The following is a 22,592-nucleotide window of genomic DNA, read 5'->3' on the forward strand; positions in this document are numbered from 1 at the left end:
ACAGCATGACAGTAAATTTTTGTCATATATTGGGTTCAAGTTCCCATTATTACACCAAAATGACTCATGTGCTGCACTTTTGATGAATGAAGTCGTTTTTGAATTCAAAGGAGGAAATATATATGATATCACGTGAGTGTCCACGCAGCTACTACAGCATACGTATTTATGATTCAGAGTTTTCTGTCGTCTTATAAAGACGTTGCTCATATTTTATCTATTGCAAAAGTAACAGCTGAAGGACGGTTGCTGTGCCTAAAAAAATAATTCTTAAGCTGGAGGAAATTGTTTTTATGGTGATCGAAAATGGTGAGTGATAACAATTCTATTAATTCAAAAGCAATTTCTTACTTTGCCACTTCACCTAAAATATCTATAGTTTATAAACATCAACCAGAAAAGAAACTTGTTTTCATTTCCCAGACTTTAATGCGTTTTTCGACTCAGATTCAAATAAACCTGTTCTTATGGAAAATATGCAAATGCTAACTGCATCTTTTTCTGCTCTAAAACTAGAAAGTTGTAAACTTCTGGCATCAGCTAGAAAGTTGTAAACTATTAATCAAATATAGTTAAGGCTTGACTTTAAAATATCTTAATGCAAAATTAATTACATCTGATTCTTGAATCAAAAAAGTTTGGAAAAATTGAAATATGAAGTTCTAATACAGATAATATTGACCTCATTAATACTCACAAGAATTTTATTAGTGCCTTCTGTACGTTACAGGTAACTCAAAACGAACAGGATTCTATTAATGTTCTGCTACTCATAACATATCTCGCTGTATATTGCCTATATAGATTTCTGAAGCCTGTGAAATATGAGATATTGTCGGGAAAACCTAGCTTTAGACAAAACTTTTGGGTTGGATGAAGAATATCGTTTCATACTGAATATGGACTGACGTGGGTTGGTATGTCACAACCAGATGTAATAATTGTCGTATCATGTACCTATATTGTAGTAAAAAAATTAGTATCTGAAGAACATGAAGACAGGTTTTTAAAAGTACGCAATCAGCGATCTCTTGCATGGCTGGATCTGGATCGTAAATTTAAAGTCTGGCCTCTACTACAAAGAGTAATTACCAGTAGATATCTTGGCCCTTAGGTTCTTACTTTATTTTTTTTTTTCAATCAAAGGCACACTGTCTTGTGTGCCGCGTCCTGGGGACGAAAAAACTAAGAAACACAGGTGGCAAGTCAGGAAAATCATTCCTTCGTGAAAGTTCAAGCATAAAAAAGATGTAACAAAGAAAGTAAACAAAGATGCTGCAATTAGTCCTTTTAAGCAATAATGCCTTCGTAAATACATGAGTATGTGCGGCTGAAATCTTACACACAGTAAGCAGCTACGCGAGCGTGCATAGAGCAGGAGAAACAAGTACATCGTAAAGTCACATGACATAAAGTCAAATTCAGATTGATCCTTGTTTTAAGCAGAGCGGTTATGATGATAAATCAAAGTCCGTTGAAGAAACACGAAAAGCACATTTTAAAATAACACCAAACTTGGCTTTACACAAAAACGGTGCACAGTTCGCTTTGTCAAGATGATTTATAAAAGTCACAAAGTATAAAAATCACAAAGTCTCTTGCATGGCAATAACGTATCAAATTTTAATAGACAGTGAATGCATAACCTATGACCAATGTAATAAAAATTCACCTTAGAAAAATATTCTAAATTTTGTTATAAAAGCATCATGTAATACTTTGCTTAAAAACTATACTCAAAAGAATGATGGGCTGAGAAACACTTGTAGGGATTTATATTTATTTTAACTAATAATTTAAATTTTAGTTCAGACTTTCCTATAAGCCTTCTTTCCCCTAATTTATCGGTGCCAGAATAGTTAAATTTGGTAGCGCGTGTGACGTAAATGCAAATTCTACTTTGTGGAGAAAAAGTTTAAATATCGAGGTTTTAGAAGAGAAGAGAGAGAGTTGGGCTCGAGCAGCCTTCTCTGCCGTAGGTACAATTGCTGGTTCAAGTGGCTTAAATGCATTTATCAGCTGCCATTAGTTTTAGAAGGGGGACGAAGTTCGGTATCTCGCTGAGCCCTGTAGGTTAGTTTAGCGCTTGTTAAACATTTCAACTTTTGATTTTCAATTACCTGCTTTTTCCCTAGTAGAGGCGAAGTTTGTTAGCGTCGAGTTGACGCAGTGTAAATTTTAAAGAGTTAATAAAGGTTTTGAACTCTTCTCCTGTGTAGTATAGCTCCAGTATATCCTCCTGCTACTCCAGTATAGAGATAGAAGTTAACCCGCCTGGACACTACACATTTTAAGGAAACCCAAACTTCAAACTTTAGTAAAATAGATAATTTGTGTTCAGTTTAAATAAGGCTTTCAGTTTATGTAACTGTTTGGTAAGTTTTATTTATTCTTGTATAAAATGTTTTAAATATTAATGAAATATATACACATATTTTTATGGCAATTTGAATGAATTATTTTGTTGTATTATATGCGAAATTCATGATTTAATGGAAATCTAATTTTTAATTAAAAATTTAGATGACTTAAATATATTTTAATTGTATTTTACGATTTCTGCTTACAACTGAAAAGAGAAAGCAGTGTTATTAGCTTTGATTAGTGTAATAAAGAATGATAGATGTATGAGATAGTACTTGTGTACTCAGAATATTTTTCGTTCTTCAGTTTACATATATACTCAAAGAGATTTCTCTAAAAACGTGCAATGCAAGTTTCTGTATTTGTTACACTTTTATGTAAAACTTTGAAATGTCATCGCAAGCTCTAAATGTTGATTTTAGAACAATCAAAATGGTATTTAGCAAATACCAGTATGAAAAATTAAGAACAAACTGATTTTTGAAATTTTCTCATTAAAAAAATAGGAAAGATTGATAAGTAAGAATTTATGATTGACTTTATTGAAAATAGCAATCCATACTCCCTAACGAACAATAAACAATGGAAGCAGTTGTATAATTTTAATGTAATTTACGAAAGAGCCAAAAAGAAAATTTTTTGTCCTGTGTTGTTATGCTTAATTAAACTTTAAGTCCTTTATTATTGTGTAACTAGCGTTATGAATATTCTTAACCAATATTTCAGAAAACAAATTTATTAAGTGTAAGAATCTTAATGTCCTGCTGCAGCAATATTAATATACAAGCGTATCAGGGTCAATGTTCCTTCTTACCTTTTTCGGGAACATGCAAGGACCTGACTCGGAACAGAGAGCTTACTAAAGCTATGTTCAAAACTGTGGGAAGTAGACAGGATACACAAGAAGGGTATACAAAACCCTTTATTTTCTCTATTTACAAAAACTTCCGTACTTCGGAATACACAGACCCGCTACTTGGGGTCTAACGTAAAAATATAAAAATAGAACTAAACTCTAATTTAACTTTAAAATAATAAACGTGGAAGATTGGCCTTATATTAACAGGAAGCGTATGTAGTACAGAGAACTGTGAACACTACAATACGTTTAAAAATTATCAAGAGGATTAAAACCTCTGGCCTGGAAGGCAACCAGCAACATGCGTAACTTCTAAGGTAAGCGGCCTGCTTCGACTCACTGCTTCCTCTCTCTCGCTTGGCAAAAAGCCACAACTTAAATACTTGGCGTTCGCCAGACAAACTTTGCATAAAAACCTTAACGCTTATAATTCTGGCCGGAAGTAGAAAATAAGAAGTGATAGTAAAGATTTAAAATAAAATAAACGTTAGTAAAACTTAAGATCCTTACAAGCGTATACTGTTGTTTCATTTTTTACTAATTCAGTTTTAGGTGGTTTTCTAGGAAAACAAGCATAAACAATTTGCAAAAAAGTAATTATAGAGTTAGTTTTATTTCAGTTTTATTAATATAAATATGCTATTTGCATTATGTATGATGATCAACAGTACTTATGATAACATGCATATTTATTATAAATGCATGGAAATGATTTTTATAGATAGGTCGAAGTAACAGTTTATTCTATTTATAAGACATTAAGCTTTTAATTTAGCAAAACTCCTTTATGTATTTTATGAAGCGGGAAATGCACTACTTTTATTTCAATACTTGTTATTTCTTATGTGTATATTTTCCTAAATGTAGGAACCTTAATGTTTTGCTGCATTTAATGTGCAAATATGTAATATAGTTGTTACTTCATGTATTGCAAATTCAGATTTATTTAAAACTCTATAAATAATGCGTAAATATATATAAAACTAATTTTATTGTTATTATAATTTTTGCTGATAGCATTTAAATTTATGCGGAAAGGAATTCACTTGCTACAGTGGTGCAGTAATTTTGTTTGACTAATATATAGTATTCTTAAAATGTGAGTTTTGCTTTAGCTTTTTATCTGTAATTTACTTTAAATACTCAAATGAACTGAAAAGGCATTTTTATCCTTTTTTTAAAGTTCTATAATGTTTTGAGCTTTAAGAAATTGGATAATGATATTAATTACTCATTCAAAGTTATTCTTAAAATTAAAAACTGCAGTAATACTAAATAAATACTAGTTGCATTAAAATAAGAGAATTAAAGGAAAGCACATTTATGTCATTCATCTGCTACGTAGAGTATGCTTTTTTCTTTGTGAATTTTTAATATTTTATAATCTTTGAAATGCTAATAAAAATTTTATTCACGCAAAACTTTTTGCATTCTTTTCTTTTCATGAACGTGGAGATTTGGGATTAATAAAACTAATGGTAATTTTTGTAAACATAGTTTAGACACTTTAAAAATATGTTTCTCATTTTTAATGTTTGTTAGAAGTAATCTATTGAATATTACTTTGTTAACTTTGCTTTCTAGTTAGATAAAAGGCGATAATTATTATATAAAGTTTTAAAATACTAAATAGAAATTTCTAAAAATCTAGAAAAATATCAATTTTAAATTTTTGTTCGATGTAAACATGACTAAACAAGATATGATATTATTCATCTGAATACAATGAATAACAGTTTCCTTTTATCTATATCGTTTTCTGTAATTCTCTAGCCAAAAAAATAACATCCATTATTAAAAGAACACTAGCCAAAACGTCGCTTTCAGAGGCAAAGGAAGTTATATCTTTCTACTCAACAGCAATGAGCATTTCTTCCCCGCACTCGAAGTTACGGGGTCTTCTTGTCGAGACGTTATTTTTCAGTAATACGGCCTTCTTAACTCTCGGTGGTGTCGGTCGGACACAGCTTGAGTGTTACCTGTGAAGCTTTTAGGCTAATTTAACTTCCATTTAATTTTAAGTTATTCATTACCTTTTTGGGCTAAGCTAAAAGTGTTGCTTAGTTTTTGTAAATACGAGTTGGTGCCATCTGTGAACTTTATTTGAGTTAATAAAGAGTTCTTTCCACCTTTTCCGTGCTTTGTAGTACTTAGGGATAAATCCTTAACAGTCTTCTACCGTCTATCTTAGTTCTACATAAATGAGTATTTCAGCATAAACGTAAACTGATTGACGCAGCTTGACTTGCGCCAAAGCAATAACAGTAATAATAGTAACATTTCTGTATTATAAATAGAATTAAAATTTTTTTATTTATTTTGTATAAGAAATAATTTCAGAAATTTTAATACTTACCGGGAGAACTTCATCCACTAAATAGGTATACTTGTATTTACTTAAACGAAAAAAAAAAAAAAATAAATAAATAAATAAATAAATAAATAAATAAAGTCGTTTTACTATTTGTTTGATAATTGTTTGCTCGAAAACACACTGTACTGTCGATTATCCGAGTGAGGATTATCCGTTCGTAGCAGTATCCATGCACATCCTGTTCTATGTAAGAGAGTGTAAAAACCGCTGAATTCAGTCTTCAGGATTAGTTTCAACCTTTACCTTGTGCAATTCGTTCTTCATGTTCGTTTTTAAGAAATAAACACATACAACATGCATGAAAATTCGTAAACTGGCTTATACATGTTTTTCAATTATTCGTGACTTGGTTCCCAGGCATTACCTTGAATAATCGAGAGTACACTGCATTTTTATTTTATCAAATAGTAATAATGACTATAATTCTGCATCAATTATAAAGAAAAAAAATGAAATCTTTCAGATTTTATATTAGGCCCAAACAGACTATTATTCATTTACAAACACATCCATGTTTCGAGAGCATCTGGGTTAACGCCACATTGGAATAAAAACATTTATAAACATTATATTTTTAGAATTTCCGATAGACAATCTCGCGCGCTGGAGGTGAAAATGTTTTATTCCGTAGGGCGCTGCCATTGTTCAGTTTAAAAGTGTTGAAGTTTTTAATCAAAACCTCGTTAAAGTTTTGCAAAATAGGAAATAGGCAATAAAACAAATTCGTAATTTCAAATTCGGGTTTCTGGGTGTCCATGTTCGGGTGGAGAACAATGTTATTCAAAATGTGATGTATCGTTGTTTTTTCGTGCAAGAAACATACATATATTCATGTAGATTCCTCATTATTTAGTTCCTTTAAATATAACACTGGGCCATAATATTTTCTAGGAAAAATTTGAAAAGTGATACAACCATTTATTGGGATTCGACATTAAATGCCGTTTCAAGACGAATATCCCTAGTGCACTAACGCGCATTTGGGCTAAAAAAAAATATTTTCTTTTCAATTACATCTCATCCGTAAATGCATCAATATAACGACTGGATTCATATCATTAACTCTTATATGTTAATTTAATAATATATTCCATATGCAACTTACAGGCAGTCTTCTTTGCAAATCCCAGAACAATACTTCTTGTCTTCATAAAATTTTCGTTCTTCGTCATAAGAATAATGATAGTAAGCATCACAAGTTTCTAAAATTATCAAATTTCTTTCATGAGTAACACCAACTTGAAATACAAACTTGTTAAAATAAAGCAAATATATGCAGTGGCGCACACGAAGTGGGGTCTTGACTCCCCCATTGCTCTTGACTTTTTTCGATTGATTATAATCGTATGTATATAGTACGTGAAATAATTCCAAATAAAGGTAACAATAATTTCAGTTCTAATAAATGAAAAAATAAAAAGTCTTTTCTCTTTTTCATCCCTTTCAAAACGGAACTGCATGTGAACATAAAACACCCTCTTATTCTCAGAACTAAACTTTTCATTTGCTTCCTATATTGTAGTCTGTAGTCCTATTCTTGAGGGGATTTTTCATCTTTCCTCCCTGTCCTGTTAACAAACAAGGTCAAAAGTTGAGTCATCTCACCACGTGCACTGGTAAGTCCACGTGACAACAAAGTCAAAAGCTATTTCATTACACTTGTATATCATGATTCTACATGACCATGTAACGCGCATATCTTTCAGTGCAGCCTAAATCCATTTTGATTTTCAAGTCATAAAAATATGATTTTAAAATTATATTGTAAACTTCAATGATCAAAATAGTAAAAGAAAACAAGTCACATTATTGGCTTTTGTGAAAAAGTAAGTGTATTTTTGTGAAAAAGTGATGATGAAAAGCAAAATATTCTGAAAAAGCAATGATGAAAAGCAAGATAAAGTGTAAGAAGATTCTCGAGTAACACCAACTACGTGCTGTTACTCGAGAGCTCGTTTTCCTTAGCCTGAAAAGGTCTTGGATGATGATGGACAAGGAAAAATGGAAATAAGGGGAAAATCCGGTATCCGGGAAATAAGGTATCCGGGTTGCAGCCAAAATAATGAAACTAATATTCAAACTCCAGTTTCCAATATTACAGTAACTGATTTTCATATAGCGAATTACATTAAAATTAAATGACCCGTAACAAATCTTGAGGTTATTGATATTTTAAGAAAAATATCGTAACCCGATAAAAATTATATTTTTCCAATTACACTTATATAATGAAAAAATCTGAAATTTCAAATGCAGTGGTTTTCGGAATGTCATTGGTTGCTATATTCTCAAAAAATTGATGTTGCTTTTTGCAAATATTGTGTTCTATTTTCAACGAAAGAAGTAGGTGCCCACAAAAAACAGAGCACTATAAAATTAATATCAGAAACTTTGAGAAAATGGAACCACGCTGTAGAATACTTTAAAAATCACGATTCATTAAAATATTGCCAACAATGTTTCGAAATTTACTCAAATTTGAAAAAATTAGTGAAAATTCTATCGTTAGTATCTAAAAATCTAAAAATCTAAAAATCGCAGATGTTCTGTTCTGTTATTAAAACTGTAATTTTCAGAGGTAAACAATGAAAGGAATTGCTTTAAAAGGGTTTTCGGATTATGGTCCCTTAAATTTAACCGAGGAAACAAATAAAAATGAAGAAAATTTTCGAGAGCAAAAAACATTTCGTGTAGAAGCTGGAGACGATGATCTAGAAAAACATTTGAAACACAGTTGAAGAAATCAAAACAGTTGGAGAACGGTTTACATCAGTTGGAGAACCTAAAACGAAATAATTTCACCAATCAATGAAATTATACACTGCTGGCCACTGTAAATGCAACACCCTGAAGGAAGCATGCAAATAACATTAAATTTACAATATGCATTAGCGGAGGTGAGATATGCAAATGATTAGAATTTCAGCGCAAACGCACATCACGCGCGCCTATGGCGCCACTTCAAAGCGCTATTTAAGGCTTGGAATTTTCGACGATTTTAAATTCGGCAATTGTGTTTTTCTTGTGGTTTAAAAAAAAAAAATTCTGATGTGTACATCACATGACTTCCTTGTACGGAATATTAAATTATACGCATTTTTTCTTGCATTTCATTTAAACTTATTAGATTGAATTAAACCTACTTCGCCGACACCGCATAAACCAGAATAGAATAAATGCATTCTTTAAAATTCAGTTTACCATAGCGACACTCTGGCGCTAGGTTCACTTAAAAGTATTATATTTGATTCATATTATAACTCAGAATGCACAAAATTTATATCCTTTAAAGAATTATCTAATCGTTGCCACATGTTCTATTCAAATACTATAATAAAGCTAGAACGATGTATAAAAGAAATTAAGCAAACAAAACAAAAAAGAAACAGTTTTTCACAGACGATTGAGTATTTCTCATTCAATTAATTCAGTTCTCACTTCGCGACAAGGCAAAAATACTTAAAAATTCAAAATATCTGTATTAAAAATTACGAAGTAAATCTTAAACTCTTATTTCCTCGAAAAAATTCCAGAAAGGATTAAACATGATTTAAATAATAAATGAAGGCGTTATCTTTGTTGTTGCGAAGCTAAGTTTCTCTAGATTGGCAAAAAATCCGCTACTCAGCTGTTTCAAATGTAAACAAGAGCAATGGCCGCCATCAAATTAGGCTTAGCGGCACTTAAATCATGACTTTAACAATTTTAAAATTGTTGATAATTCTAAAAATATTGCATACAGATTTACTAAAGGCATAAAACCCTTAACCGGAAGATAAAAACAACATAATTCAATCATTTTTAAAGCAAAAAATGTACAATTTACGAACATATAAGAGTAAAGAAACTGAGGTTACTGAGCCGGGTAACAGAGTGGATATATATATAAATATATTTATGTACTTTTGGTGCGGCCGATTGCAACCAAAATACGAGGTGCACATCTACATGTTATAGCAGTCCTATATACAAAATTTCAACGTTCTGAGGCTACTCGTTTTGGAGTTATGCGAGATACGTACATACGTTCGTACAGACGCCACGAAAAATTCTCTTCAGAATTCATTTTAAAGCAGTTTTATAATTTTTTTGGAGGAAAAGAGTCTTTTATTCTGTCCTTACGTACATATATCACGGAAATACATTGTTAAATTGCATTTGAAAGAGGTCAAAATGGGATATTTTCGTTGAAATATGCTGCCTGAACCTTTTCGCGATTACAATACTTCCTTTTTACTTCGTACAAGGAAGTAAAAAACGATCAATTATGCCTCGTAGGAAACAGCGATCATCGTTTGGTCAAGTAAACGAGTTCGACAGAGGAAGGATAGTGGCCTACCGAGAGTGTGGATTATCTTTCAGGAAAATCGGTAGTGGTGTTGGACGAAACCAAACAACTGTAATGCGGATATGTGACCGTTGAATGAAGGAGGGTACGACGGACCGACGTGTTCGATCGTATCTTCCTCAGTGCACCACTTCACGTGATGACAGGAAGATTGTGCGCTTGGCAGTGACAGATCCCTCAGTCACATCACGAACCATAGCACAGCACATTCAGTCTGTAACGCATCATCCAGTGTCTGCGCATACCATTCGACGCCTTTTACAGCAGAGTGGTCTGTCCGCAAGATGTCCAATGCTTCATCTACTCTTGACGCAGAACCACAGAAGTCTCCGCCGCCAATGGTGCGATGAAAAAAGGATGTGGACGGCAGAATGGAATGAAATTGTCTTTACTGACGAGTCACGCTTCTGTCTGCAACACCACTATGGTCGGATTCTAGTCTGGAGACACCGTGGAGAGAGAATGCTGAACAACTGCGTTATGCTCCGCCTCACTGGTCTTACACCGGGTATTATGGTATGGGGCGGTATTGCATATCACTCTCGCACTCCTCTAATACGCATTGCCGGTACTTTAAGCAGCCAGCGCTACATCTCCGAGGTGTTGGAGCCAGTTCTCCTTCCTTACCTTTAGGGCTTGCCCACAGCCATATTTCAACAGGATAATGTGCGACCACACGTGGCACGCATTGTCCAAGGGTTTCTTCATCAATCGCCAGATTGAATGGCTTCCCTAGCCGTCTTGCTCTCCGGATCTTTCGCCGATAGAAAACATGTGGTCATGGTTGCTGAACAATTGACGCAGATTACATCACAAGCTGCCACACCAGATCAACTTTGGCAACGTTTGGAAGCTGCTTGGTCTGCTGTACCCCCAAAACACGTCCAAAGTTTCTTTGAAATAATGCCGAGGCGTGTGGCAGCGGTGATCTCCAACAATGGCGGCTACTCTGGCTACTGATTCTGGAAGGAAACACACTTCACAGAAGTCTACAAATTTAATCATTTGACATTTAATCAACATGTTATCTACTAAATATATTTTTTGTGATATCTCTTGTCTTTCTTGGCGTTGCAATTTGAGTTGCCAGCAGTGTATTAAAAAAGGGTACTTACGGAAAATCCCGTTGACCACAACAGACGGCTCCAATCGCGCCAAACCAAAGAAACCCATTTACTAAACAAAAGAAAAGAACGTTCTATTCCTATTTTTTCTTTCTAATTTATTATATTTTCATTTATTTATATTTAAATTTTCATTAAAAATTTCCATTATTTTTGTTAAAAGTACTTATTTTCGCTAGGTTTTAATTTTCGAGAGAGCTGCCGTTTTAGCAGCCCTTGAAGAAATTTCGTTTTGGAAAGACAGAGACGACTCAACTCCTGCATCTTTAATTTATGCCTCATTATTAAAATCAGGTTTCTTAATATCGCTGTTGCGTTTAAGTAAGCTGTTTGCTGTATGTTAAAAGCTTTGTGGATATTTGCAGCCAATTACTTTTGATTTGAAGAAAGCTCTAAATTGCGCAAAGTCAGTAGCTGAAAACCTCGAAGATTTTAAAAGCAATGTCGATTGTATTTTTAGGAGAAGCTGAAAAATTATTGAAAAGTTCAAAAGAAAATAACGCAGAATTGAAAATGCCCAGGTTTCCATGCCGGAAAATGCTCCAGTTTTAACCGGTATCGTAATAATGTCCCAGCTGCTAATCCCGAAGAATACTATAGGCGAAGCATTTTTCTACATTTCATAAACAACATGGTCTCGCAATTAAAACTATATTTGCAGAAGCAAAATACTATTTTAAGGAAACTTTTCATACTTGTTAAACCCAATTTATAATGCAGGAAATGTAAATGAGTTTTAGAAATTGGCTGAATTTTATTCAAAAGGCAAACCTTTATTTTTAGAGCACAGAGATGCTTTACTTTCCGAGGTGAAACTCTTTAAAATGACATTAAACATGATTCCTCACCATCCGAATTTGAATATTATTTGTCCTGCAGTAATGAATTTTCTCCTCCTATTAAAGACTTTTAAACATTTTGTGCATTCTTCCCGTAACGAATTGCACAAGCGGGAGTTCTTTCCCGACTTAGAGAAGGTTAAAAACATACTTAAGAAGTACCATGCATAATGAACGTTTGAACGTTTAAAATGGCCTTGCCTTTCTGAATTCAAGCAACGTCACCATCACTCCTGAGGAAGCTATAAATGAAATCGGGGAAAAAAAAAAAAAAAAAAGAAAAGAAAAGAAAGAAAGAAAACAAGAAAACTAGATGTTATTCTGTGACTATTTGCAAGCCTACAAGAAGCAGACTGGTGACTGTAAATGGAAACACTGTAATCATCATAATTTTAGTTTTGTAAATACAGATTAAAGTGATATTTTTCTTGTCCTATAACTTGGTTTTTCTATAATGATGAATTTGATTTGCTGTTTTTTAACTATAAAAAAGCAAATACTAAATTCTTGGGCTTTCTGGTAATTTAATTAAGTATTTGTTATTGAAAATTTATTTTATTAATTAATGTTAATTAATTATTCAAATAATTGTTTTACTGTATTTTGTTCCCGACAATCGATAAAATCAAAAGAATATGTTTTGCAGCGTATTGGGGTATGATAGGCGAATGGTGGACTTTCGACCCCGGACCTGCCCTTGAAAAAATAATGTGTGCGCCACTGAATGTGTATAACAATATTTGTAAAAGAAGCGCATAAAATTTATACTTTATGCAAAATTCACTCTTGAATCAGCATTTATTTGATAGAAATTCTTCATGCATTTCGAGGGAAAATGATATGACACACTCTTTCTTTAAACACGAATAATAATTCTGAGCCTTTTTGTTTTGGAAACATACGAAGTATTTACACAATATAAAAATTCGAAGTAAGAGATAAAAATTGTAGCACCATGTGCAAAAAATAAAGATGAAAAGATAAAATGTTATACGATAAAGATTTCGAAACAGTTGTTTGATTTAAAATCATTAACCTGATAAATTATATAATGAGCATAATGGTGGAGCATGTCTGAAATTCGAACCGCAATCCTTTAAGACGTAATCACCTACTTAAATAAAAAGATTCAGCTCTTTGTTAATTTGACCAACATATGTAAAACTTCAATAATAAGGGATATTATAAACTCTCGGTGAAATAAAACAAGCACTTCCAGAAGGGGGCATTCATTCCAAGAGGGAAATGTATACGTTTCAAGTGAAGAACTTTGAAATTATATCATTAATAGACTTTGGAAGCACGTCCCCCAACCTTGAAATCTCAGTTTTTCTGTATTCGTTATGTTCTTTTTTTCAACCTTTTCTTTTTTTTTTTTCTTTTTTTTTTTTTTCAAAAAAGAAGACAGGAGTAAAACCCAAAATAAATTTATTATCAAACGCTATGTACAAGCATGGCGTAACATTTTATGTGGGTAAGTGAGGGGAATGCTATGCTTAAAATAAAGTTTAATAGACGAAAATAAAAGTCTTAGCAGAAGGGAGTCCAAGACCTGATCGTTAACAAATCCTTTAATGGGAGGTTAATATCTAAATTGTTTCACCTGATTTTCTGTACAGTTTTGTAACAATACTATGTAACTTTAAAAAAAAAGTTTTTTTTGAGGTACATTAACATTTTCATAGTTGTATGATTAAATAAGGTTTTTGGAGGAGAGGTCTGAAAGTTTTCAGAATAGTTTCCCATATAAATTACTATCATTTTATTCGTCTTATGCAAATTAAACTTTCACAGAAAAGCTTTACTTCCGTATATCAAAAGAAACTTGCAAATCTGAATTCAAAGTATATGAAAATATCTAAAATATGCTTTCAGATATTCATCAGTCATAAGCAAACAATCATTTAGAGTTCAAAAGTAACACTCACCATTACATCTTTCCTCAAGAGGAAATGCACCATCCACATAAATTTCCGACGATAGGCAAGGTCCGCAGTATGATTCCTTGGATATTTCTTGAATGCATAACTCAACACACATCTATAAAAATAAATTCAAACATTTCAGCTAAAGCCAAATTGCTTACTATGTAGCCTTAATGCACAGAATAGCAAACTATGCTTTCAAAGCACTTCAAACCATCTAATAAAGACTGCAGACGCCTGATTCTTTATGTCTCAGGAAACAGAATCGATAATATGTGAAAAGTTCACAATCGATAATATGTGAAATACATAATTTCGATTAAGTACTCTTATTTTGAGAATGGTAAAGATATAGTAGAGGCTGATTTCTCATTAGGTTTGAATTCTAAACAAGACACGGACGTTTTGGCACTTCCTCTTTCCTTTTCAGAGTCTAAAATATTACCCTTCTTTTAAAATACAAACGATTTTGAACACATAGCGCACTCAAACCCTTCCACCTTTTTCACTTTGTTCGCTTTCAAAATTATGTTCGCGGAATGTTTGCAAAATAGAGTATTTTAAAAAATAATCTGTTGATATGAAAGCACAAATTCATCATTTAGCATTTGGCGCCTTCCCCACCAAAAATCTGGAAGCTTTCAGATTTTATATTACGCCCAAATGAGGTTTTTTTACTATTTTATATATTAACTTTATTTATTAATTATCATGTATCATGTTCTTCACACTTAAGCCACATAAAATTTAATTCAACACCGATACCACAAATATTTAAAAACACCATGTCTTTAGATTTCCGTTAGACAGTCTCGCGTTAAGGAGGTAAATTTTTTTTTCCATACGGTGTTGCCATTGCTGGCTTTGAAATTATTGAGTTTGTTAATTAGAAATTTGTTAATGTTTTACAAAATATGAAATAGAAATAAATTAGAAATAAAAAATAGATTATAAAATATGAAATAATAAAACAAATTCGATATTCAAAATTCGGGCTTCCAGGTACTCATGTTCGAAGGTAGAATTTCGTTATTCAAAATTTGATGGCTCTAAGTACTGTCATTTTTTAAAAATGGGAGAAACATACATACACTCATGAGGATTCTTCATTACTTAATTTCTTTAAATATAATAAAGGGCAATAATTATTGGTTGCAGCAGTTTAAAAAATAATTCGCAGTTTATAGTGAAACGTCACAAAATGCCGTTTTGAGATAATTAGCCTTTGTGTGCTACTGCCCCTTGGGGCTAAAATTAAGAGTTCGACATATTTAGATTTTGTATTCCGACTATTCTTGTTTAAGGTGAAATATCGTATTCCCTTCGTAGCCTTTTAGCCCCAGGTTTAAAAATTCGCATAATTTCTCTATTTTCAATGTGTTCAGGGAAGGGAATCCAATAAATTTTAAGAAATAATATTGTCATTAGATAGCCGTATTTTAAACGTGACTATTTTTTATTTGTTATATTCTTACTGTAACCTTCGGAACATCTTTCGGAAATTAAATTATTCGCACAATTTTTTCCTCTCGATTTTCAGACGATAAAATTAACAAGAAAGGGGAGTGGGAATGCGGTAGAGCAAACAAATAACCCTCCTCGTCTTTTATGTTGTTTAATAACCAAAATAGTTAGATTAATTTGTATTGCTTTGTAATCACTGTTCTGGGTATCAGTGATATACAACGATTGGGACACAAAATAGTGATCCCAGAGGCCTGTATATAAAATTTTGTTATAAGTAGTATATATATATATCTACACTGCGCAAAAAAGGAAAAAAATGGGACAGTTCTGCAACTCCCATTCTATTGGGCCGTTTGACGAAATTCAACTTGAGTTTTTCATTCTCGAATGCGCGAGTTAGGATACATAGTAGATTTATACATAGCATTGCTCTAATATAGGTATTTTGATTCAAAATTGGACTTGCTCTGAAATGAGATGCCAATTTTTTAGCATATTTCGATTCTATGACTCAATTATGCCAAACTGCCAAGTTTCGTAAAAATCGCACGAGTAGTTTTTAATAGCTCTCAAAATTTTAGCTCCTGAATGTGGATTGAATTTGGTATACATTTATTAATACCTCTTTTTTATTAAACTTACTTGAATCATTCTTTCAAAAGTCAAAATTTAAGCTTAATCCAAACATAATTCGCACGTTTTTTATGATTTATTTTTAAATATTTTTTATAAATTTTTCGAAAACACATTTTGAATTATAACCTGTCAAATTTTTACCGTTATCTTAAAGTAGATTTATTTCTAAGCATAATTGTATTTAGGCATGTTTCATCTGTATTTATGCGTTTTTAGTATTTAGGCATAATTTGAGTCGTAGAAACGAAATATGGAAAAACATTGGTATGTTTTTTCAGAAAAAGTTCGATATTTTGTCAAAATACCTATGTTAGAATAATGCTATAATGAATCTTTTAAACATATATTAAGTCGCGCTTTCGAGACATGAAAAACCCAATTTGAATTTTGTCAATAGGCCCAGCATATTATAGAGAGATACAGAACTGTCCTTTTTTTTTTTTTTTTTTTTTTTAAAGTCTAAAAGAGCAAATTGCACAGAAGGACTATTGATTTCGCTTTGGCATTTTGTGTTGATTCACTATAAGCGTAGTTTCACTTTTCAAGTTGTTACCGCCAAATATTATCGCCCTGTATTACATTTAAAGAAATTAAATAATGAAGAATCTGCATAAAGGTGTGTATGTTTCTCGCATTTTGATAAAACAACGGTACCTAGAGCCATCCAATTTTGAATAACGTAATCCTCCTGCGATTATGGTCATCTGGAAGCCCAAATTTGAAATTTGGAATTTGTTTTTTTTATCAATTTTATATTTTGTAAAACTTTAATAAATTTTTGATTAATAGGCTTAAGGATTTCAAAGTGAGCAATGGCAACTTTGCATAGGAAAAAGTTATCTCCAGCACGCAAGACTATGTATCGGAAACTCTAAAGATATGCTCATTTTAAAATTATTTTGCGACACTGCTCTTGAACTGAATTTTGTGATTTAAGTACGAAGAACATGATATTTCAGAAATAAAGGTAGCTCACAAATTTTTAAAAACCGCCCCTTTGGTCGCAATTTAAAATCTGAAACCTTTCAGACTTTAATTTAATCAGACTTTTCATTTTATTATATTTTACTTAATTTTTTTTGTTTTGTGCTCAGTGTACATGAATATGTGTGGGCGTGTGTGTGTTTGTATGTTATTAATAACAAAATTTTATACGCAGATATATTTTGATCTAATCATAATGAGAAGTTTTTCCACAAAAATTCATCAACATAAAAGATAAAGTTTAAAATGCTTAGATAATTGCTATCTCATTTTTGTTCTGTCCTATGATTTATTTTTTATTTCTTATTTTTTATTATTATTTCTTGTTCAATATATTTTAGAGCACAAAAGATTTTAGATTATTTTTTTTCGGAGCGGCGAGGAAGCAAAATTTATTTAATCTTAATTTACTTCACAAAACTATCTTCTATTAAATAATGAAAGACTGTATGCATGTCTATATGCATATTTTAAGTTCCTCTCAATGGGGGGGGGGCGGGGCCACTTAAAGCCACGAAATTTTGAACATACGTAATCTTTCATCCTTCTTCGTATTTTGTGTGCATTTAATGAATTTTTGATTAAAAACTCAGCGATAAAAAGGCTTTGTGTTGCCACTCGGCAAGATTTTTATTTTCAAATTTAATCAGAACACTCAGCAATATAAAATAAGTGTTTTGCCACTGGACAAAATGCAGTCTATCTGATTTAATAAGAACTCAGCGATTTACAAATGTATATATATATATATATATCTTCCATGGGATAGTGTGCAGTCGTTCCGTAAAGAGTAAGTTGTTTAATTTTTATTTTCAATTTTTTTCTATTATTAATTAACAGACTAAGCGATTTAAAATCAATAAACTACAGTTTCTTTACCATTCTTATTCATTACTAAGCTGGAATCATGCATGATTCCATTAAAATTCATTATAATCATTTTATACACATTTTTCTTTACTTCACATTGTCCAAATAAGCATAATTCAATTTAAGTTTTTAAATATGCCATTTTACAAACTTCACAGGCATTGCTTTTTTGTGGATATTTACTTTCATTTCAGAGGCAAGAGTTTTATGGTATTACTTTCCAAAAGCAATGCATAAAATAGTAATAACGGATTTTTTTCCCTTTTAATCGTTTTAGTGGTATAAATTTGAGATAGAATAAAAGTATTTTTTAATATTATTTAGTTTCATAATAAAATGAAAACATACAGGTAAGTTCCCCTATCACAATTTGAAACCTTTTTATCACTAACTTGAAATTGCTATTTGTTGTGAAACTAAAATAATTCTTCTAAGAACAATGAGAACTACTGAATTTTAATAACTTCTTCATTAAGCTGGAAAGACTTGATTTTTGAAGTGCAAAATATTACGCAGTTATAAATTGTACTTCTTCAAAAGAATCCTGGGTAAGATATAAATTTATTATATTAATATACTGATTTAGATTGAAGTCAGTAAAGAGCACCATTTTAAAAACTCAGCTACTGAAAAAAAATTTTCAAAAAATAAATTAGATTAAAATTATAAATATATATATAGAAAAACAAGAAAATATTAAATTCCTGAGATCCTTAAAGGCGAATTGCACAAAAGACCTGTTGTCACAAACATTAGCTATGTAGCAATGCAAAGAAACTAAAACATAAAGTTAACAAACCATTAATATACAGAATATATAATAATTTTTTTAAATAAAAACATATGTACTAGAGATGGACAAAACCTCTCTTTCAGGGGTCCGATCAGAACCGTTCGCTCACTGAAATGTATCAGCTCTTTTTTATGCCTCGCCATTTACTAACAATAACCTTTATGAATTGATCCGGATTGAGAGGTGAATCAGGAGCCGTTAGCGAGGATGGAGCAAAGAGCGAAAAGAATCGAACGAGCAGTAGAATTGGAACCAAGCCCTTAAGCTGGAGAAAAGAACGGAAATAATCACTGCAGGAGTGCGATAGGAAGAACTGAATCAAACGCCAACTCCCTGAACTGATTTCTTTTAACTGTAGTTCTGAGATTCTCTGAAACCTTCTTTCTGCACTCAACTAACAATAATATGTAAAATTTCTTCAAAATAATAAATAATAAGGAATATAATAATTTTTTAAAAAAGTTGTGAGATGATAAAAATCAACTCATTTTTAACATGGAAATATAACATAGAAGAACATTATTTTCTCCTTTAGAATAGGAATTGAATTTTCCTGGAGTGCTACCAACAAGGGCTCCGTTGTTTTCTCCAGTCAGGCTTAAGTTTGCTTGTTAAAGTGAATCAGTTCATGAATAATAGCAGATCTCTTTTCCTGGCCTGCTTCCAACAACAGCTCTTCAAAGTAAATAGCCATTCACATTGGTCTCTTTACAATTTGCTAAAACTGGTGTTTATCTGTCATAACGGAGTCGGTTCCATGTGTCGACTGGCTTCGCTACACGTGAGGTTCAGATTATTTGATCTGGCTCCGCTGTGAAGAAAAACCGATTTTGGGTCAATCAGCTTTACTTAGGAGTCGGCTGTTATATATGGTCACTTTACTTAACTTGCTCCGCCAAACTAAGTTAATGGCACTACAGGGTTAGGAAGTCATCCTAGTCATTGCTAGCAATCTGACGGTTAGGCCGCCTTTCTACATTTTACATTAATCTGTAGTTTCTTGGATATAATTATTTTCATTTACTTGCTTCATTATCTCTAAGATGCCTTTGTTGCAGTAATAGTCCGTGAACAGTCTATTCACAGGATATGTGATGTAGTCGGAAGGAAAGAACTGCTATCGAAGGTGCTCTTTTAGAGGGCAGGAAAGCAGGTAATGAAGTGCGTCCGCGTCTTCCCCGCGAAAACCGCAAGAACAGTTGACGTCCCGTCTGAGGAATCGTCTGTAATACGCCGGGAATTTCCCGTGATTGTTACAGGCTTGGAGGAAGAGTCGGTTGCATTTGAGCCTCTTGAGAGAAGGTATTGAGAAGATGTAGTAAGTAAATCTTCCTGTCTCTTCTTCCTGCCATCGTGATGACCATGTCTCTTGAAATGTTGTCTTGAGGAGCCTTTTTGCAACTTCTGCGGAAAGCGGAACTTCCTTGTCAATTTCTGGTTTGAGAGCTGCAGTCTTAGCTAGTTCATCCGCTCGTTCGTTGCCTTTCTGCCCGGTATGTCCTTTTATCCAGTTGATCTTTAAAGGTATGGAAGAGCCTTACGTTAAGAGGATCTCTCTAAGTGCGGCCGTGTGCGGATATTTTGGAGGAAAGAAATTCAGCGCATTCAGAACGCTCATTTTGTCTGTGAAGAATGAAGTGTGAGCTGCTGTTTGCTTACCTAACCATAGTGCTGCTTCTTTGAGTGCTAGGGACTTGGCTTGGAAGACTGAAGCATGGTTGCTTGCCAGATATAAACAGCCACTTAAGGGTAATTCACACTGGGGTTTATCTGTGATAACTGAGTCAGCTCCATGTGTGAACTAGCTCCGCATTCATAAAGTTCAGAATTTTCAACGCGTTTGGCTATGAAGGAAAACTGGTTTTGGAGTTTGCCAGAGGTTTCCGTTAGATCAGATAAAGTAGACTTGAAGTTTAAACTAGTGTACACTGGAAATTTCTCAGTAATAAGTATAGCGGCGCTAATGTACACATGTAACCGACTTCGTTAACTCAGATATACTCCAGTATGAATGACCTTTCAAAAGAGATACAGTTCCGTTTATTAGAATCGAAGCAAATTCACTCATTAAAGTAAATCCGTTCTCGGAATCAGAGTTCAGGAATGAATCGTCCAACTCTATAAATTATACAATAGGATATTACATATAATTCCAATGGTTATTTGCTAACAACACGTGGATCTAACAGACTTTTTCTGCGCAATATTTTAGGAATTATGGGTTAATTAAGTGAATTTTTTCTTTTGTTGTGGTATTCTTTTCACTCTGAACACCGGTGCGCACTAATTGTTTTCTACTGAAAGCATTACTTTCTCAATTTTTGAAACTTATTTACTGTGTTTTTATTATCTTCTGTTAAAGCAATGGCATGTTTTCACTTTCTTACTGCTTGTGAAGAAGAAAATAATTTTTCTTTTTCAGCTTAATTGATATTTGATTGTGCTTGTTTTATGTACTGTAAAATTCTTCTTCACCGGCACCCATTGTTAACAAGCAATATCAAAATAGCGGCACTTTCGAAGGCTAAATTTCATTTCGAAATTTAGGACTAGGAAACATTTAAGGGACTGATGCTTTAAAGATCTTAAATATAGAAAACATAATGTCGCTGTAGGCTATGTTTATGCCGTTCCGTTCAAAGTAACAAGTGGTATTCAACCAATAGCTTAGAAAATTACTTTACGTCGCTATAGCTGTAAAGTATGGCCTACAATTCAGTTCGTAGATGACGAATTTATTTATGTGTGAAGAGAAAATTAGTGTTAGCGAAGAACTTAAATTGATCCAGAATTCTGTTTATGTCACATTCCCTGATGATGAAGAAATAATCACACTTGTGCTGGTAAACGAGAAAGGTGATAATAAGCAGGAACATGATGAAGATGAAGAATACACACCGAAGAAGAGAGTTCTAAGAATGAAGATGACAAAGAATTGCGGACTTCTCGAGAAATTGCAGATTTGCCGAGAAAAAAAATTCATTAGATTTGCGAAAAGCTTCATAGATCATGCATGGACACTGCTTTAGCGTGCCCACAGCAAATTTTTAAAACTAAAATGACTAAACAGGCGACTATAAACACTTTATTAAAAAAATGCCCGCACAGATAATTTTTTTAAGAAATATTTCTCACAGACAGGAACGATAACGCCTAGAAATTCACAGCCAACTAAACTCATGCCTTCCGTAAAACTAGCCGTCAATTCGGATGGTGCAGCAAAACGTTCTACAGTGTCTAAGGCGTGTAACATTTTCTGGTGTGTGGGCAGAATCATATTGTCTTTCTTAATCTTTTCTGATAACGCTTCTTACATCTCAGACACAACTGCATGTACATCAGATTCTACTGGAGCAGACACGGCAACATCGTCCTCTGCACTAATAAACTTCTCAAAACTAACACCAAGGTTAGCAACGTCTTGTAGACTCAACAGTATTATCGTGTTTATGTATCCAAACTCTGCTAAACAGTTCTGTATGTGTTATGATGATATGGATTTTCAGAGGCGGCGATAACCCTTACTGTATAAAACACACTCCAAGTGCCGTTTCTGTCTCCTTTTCAGCAACGCGAATTGCGAATCTCACACAAGTTGTTTGTGATAAAACCTCTTCGTAACTGCAGTAATGCCTTTATACAAAGGCTGAAGACGACTTGTTGTATTTACTGAGGAGATCCCCCAGGGAAAGTTATTAGCTCTTATAAAGTTATTGGAAGCGGTATTTATTGAAAGTATTTTATTTACTTGCAAATTTTGATAAGCTAATTGAAGAAAACTTCCCAGGAGTTTGGAACCTTGTCGTGGTCTGGGGGCTCCTCTTCCTAAGGGGGAAGGTCTAATCCAAACTCCACATAGAGTGCTTGATAATGGATGAAAGTGTACAGACAGAGACTGCTGTTCAATCAAAACTTATTGAGGAGGCTCGTTCACTTATTAGTGAACTAGAAACTTGTCTAGAAGATGCCTCTAGAGTTACAATACCTCTTCGTAAGAGGATTTTTAAAG

At 32.9% G+C, this 22,592-nt stretch overlaps 1 protein-coding gene across 1 annotated transcript in view; it reads right to left on the bottom strand.

The window, feature by feature from the left end:
• LOC118200502 (uncharacterized) overlaps positions 1-22,592 on the bottom strand; it is a 203,638-nt gene that overhangs the window by 25,647 nt on the left and 155,399 nt on the right. Inside the window, exons 9-11 of the mRNA XM_035372459.2 lie at positions 13,837-13,948; positions 6,703-6,799; positions 5,580-5,619 (exon numbers count right to left, since the gene is read on the bottom strand). Of these exons, the coding sequence (XP_035228350.2) occupies positions 5,580-5,619; positions 6,703-6,799; positions 13,837-13,948 (249 nt within the window). The remainder of the gene's footprint in view (positions 1-5,579; positions 5,620-6,702; positions 6,800-13,836; positions 13,949-22,592) is intronic.

The sequence above is a fragment of the Stegodyphus dumicola genome, chromosome 10, assembly GCF_044657685.1.
Source record: "Stegodyphus dumicola isolate Sdum_Otavi_A_Nest chromosome 10, ASM4465768v1".
Taxonomy (NCBI): domain Eukaryota; kingdom Metazoa; phylum Arthropoda; class Arachnida; order Araneae; family Eresidae; genus Stegodyphus; species Stegodyphus dumicola.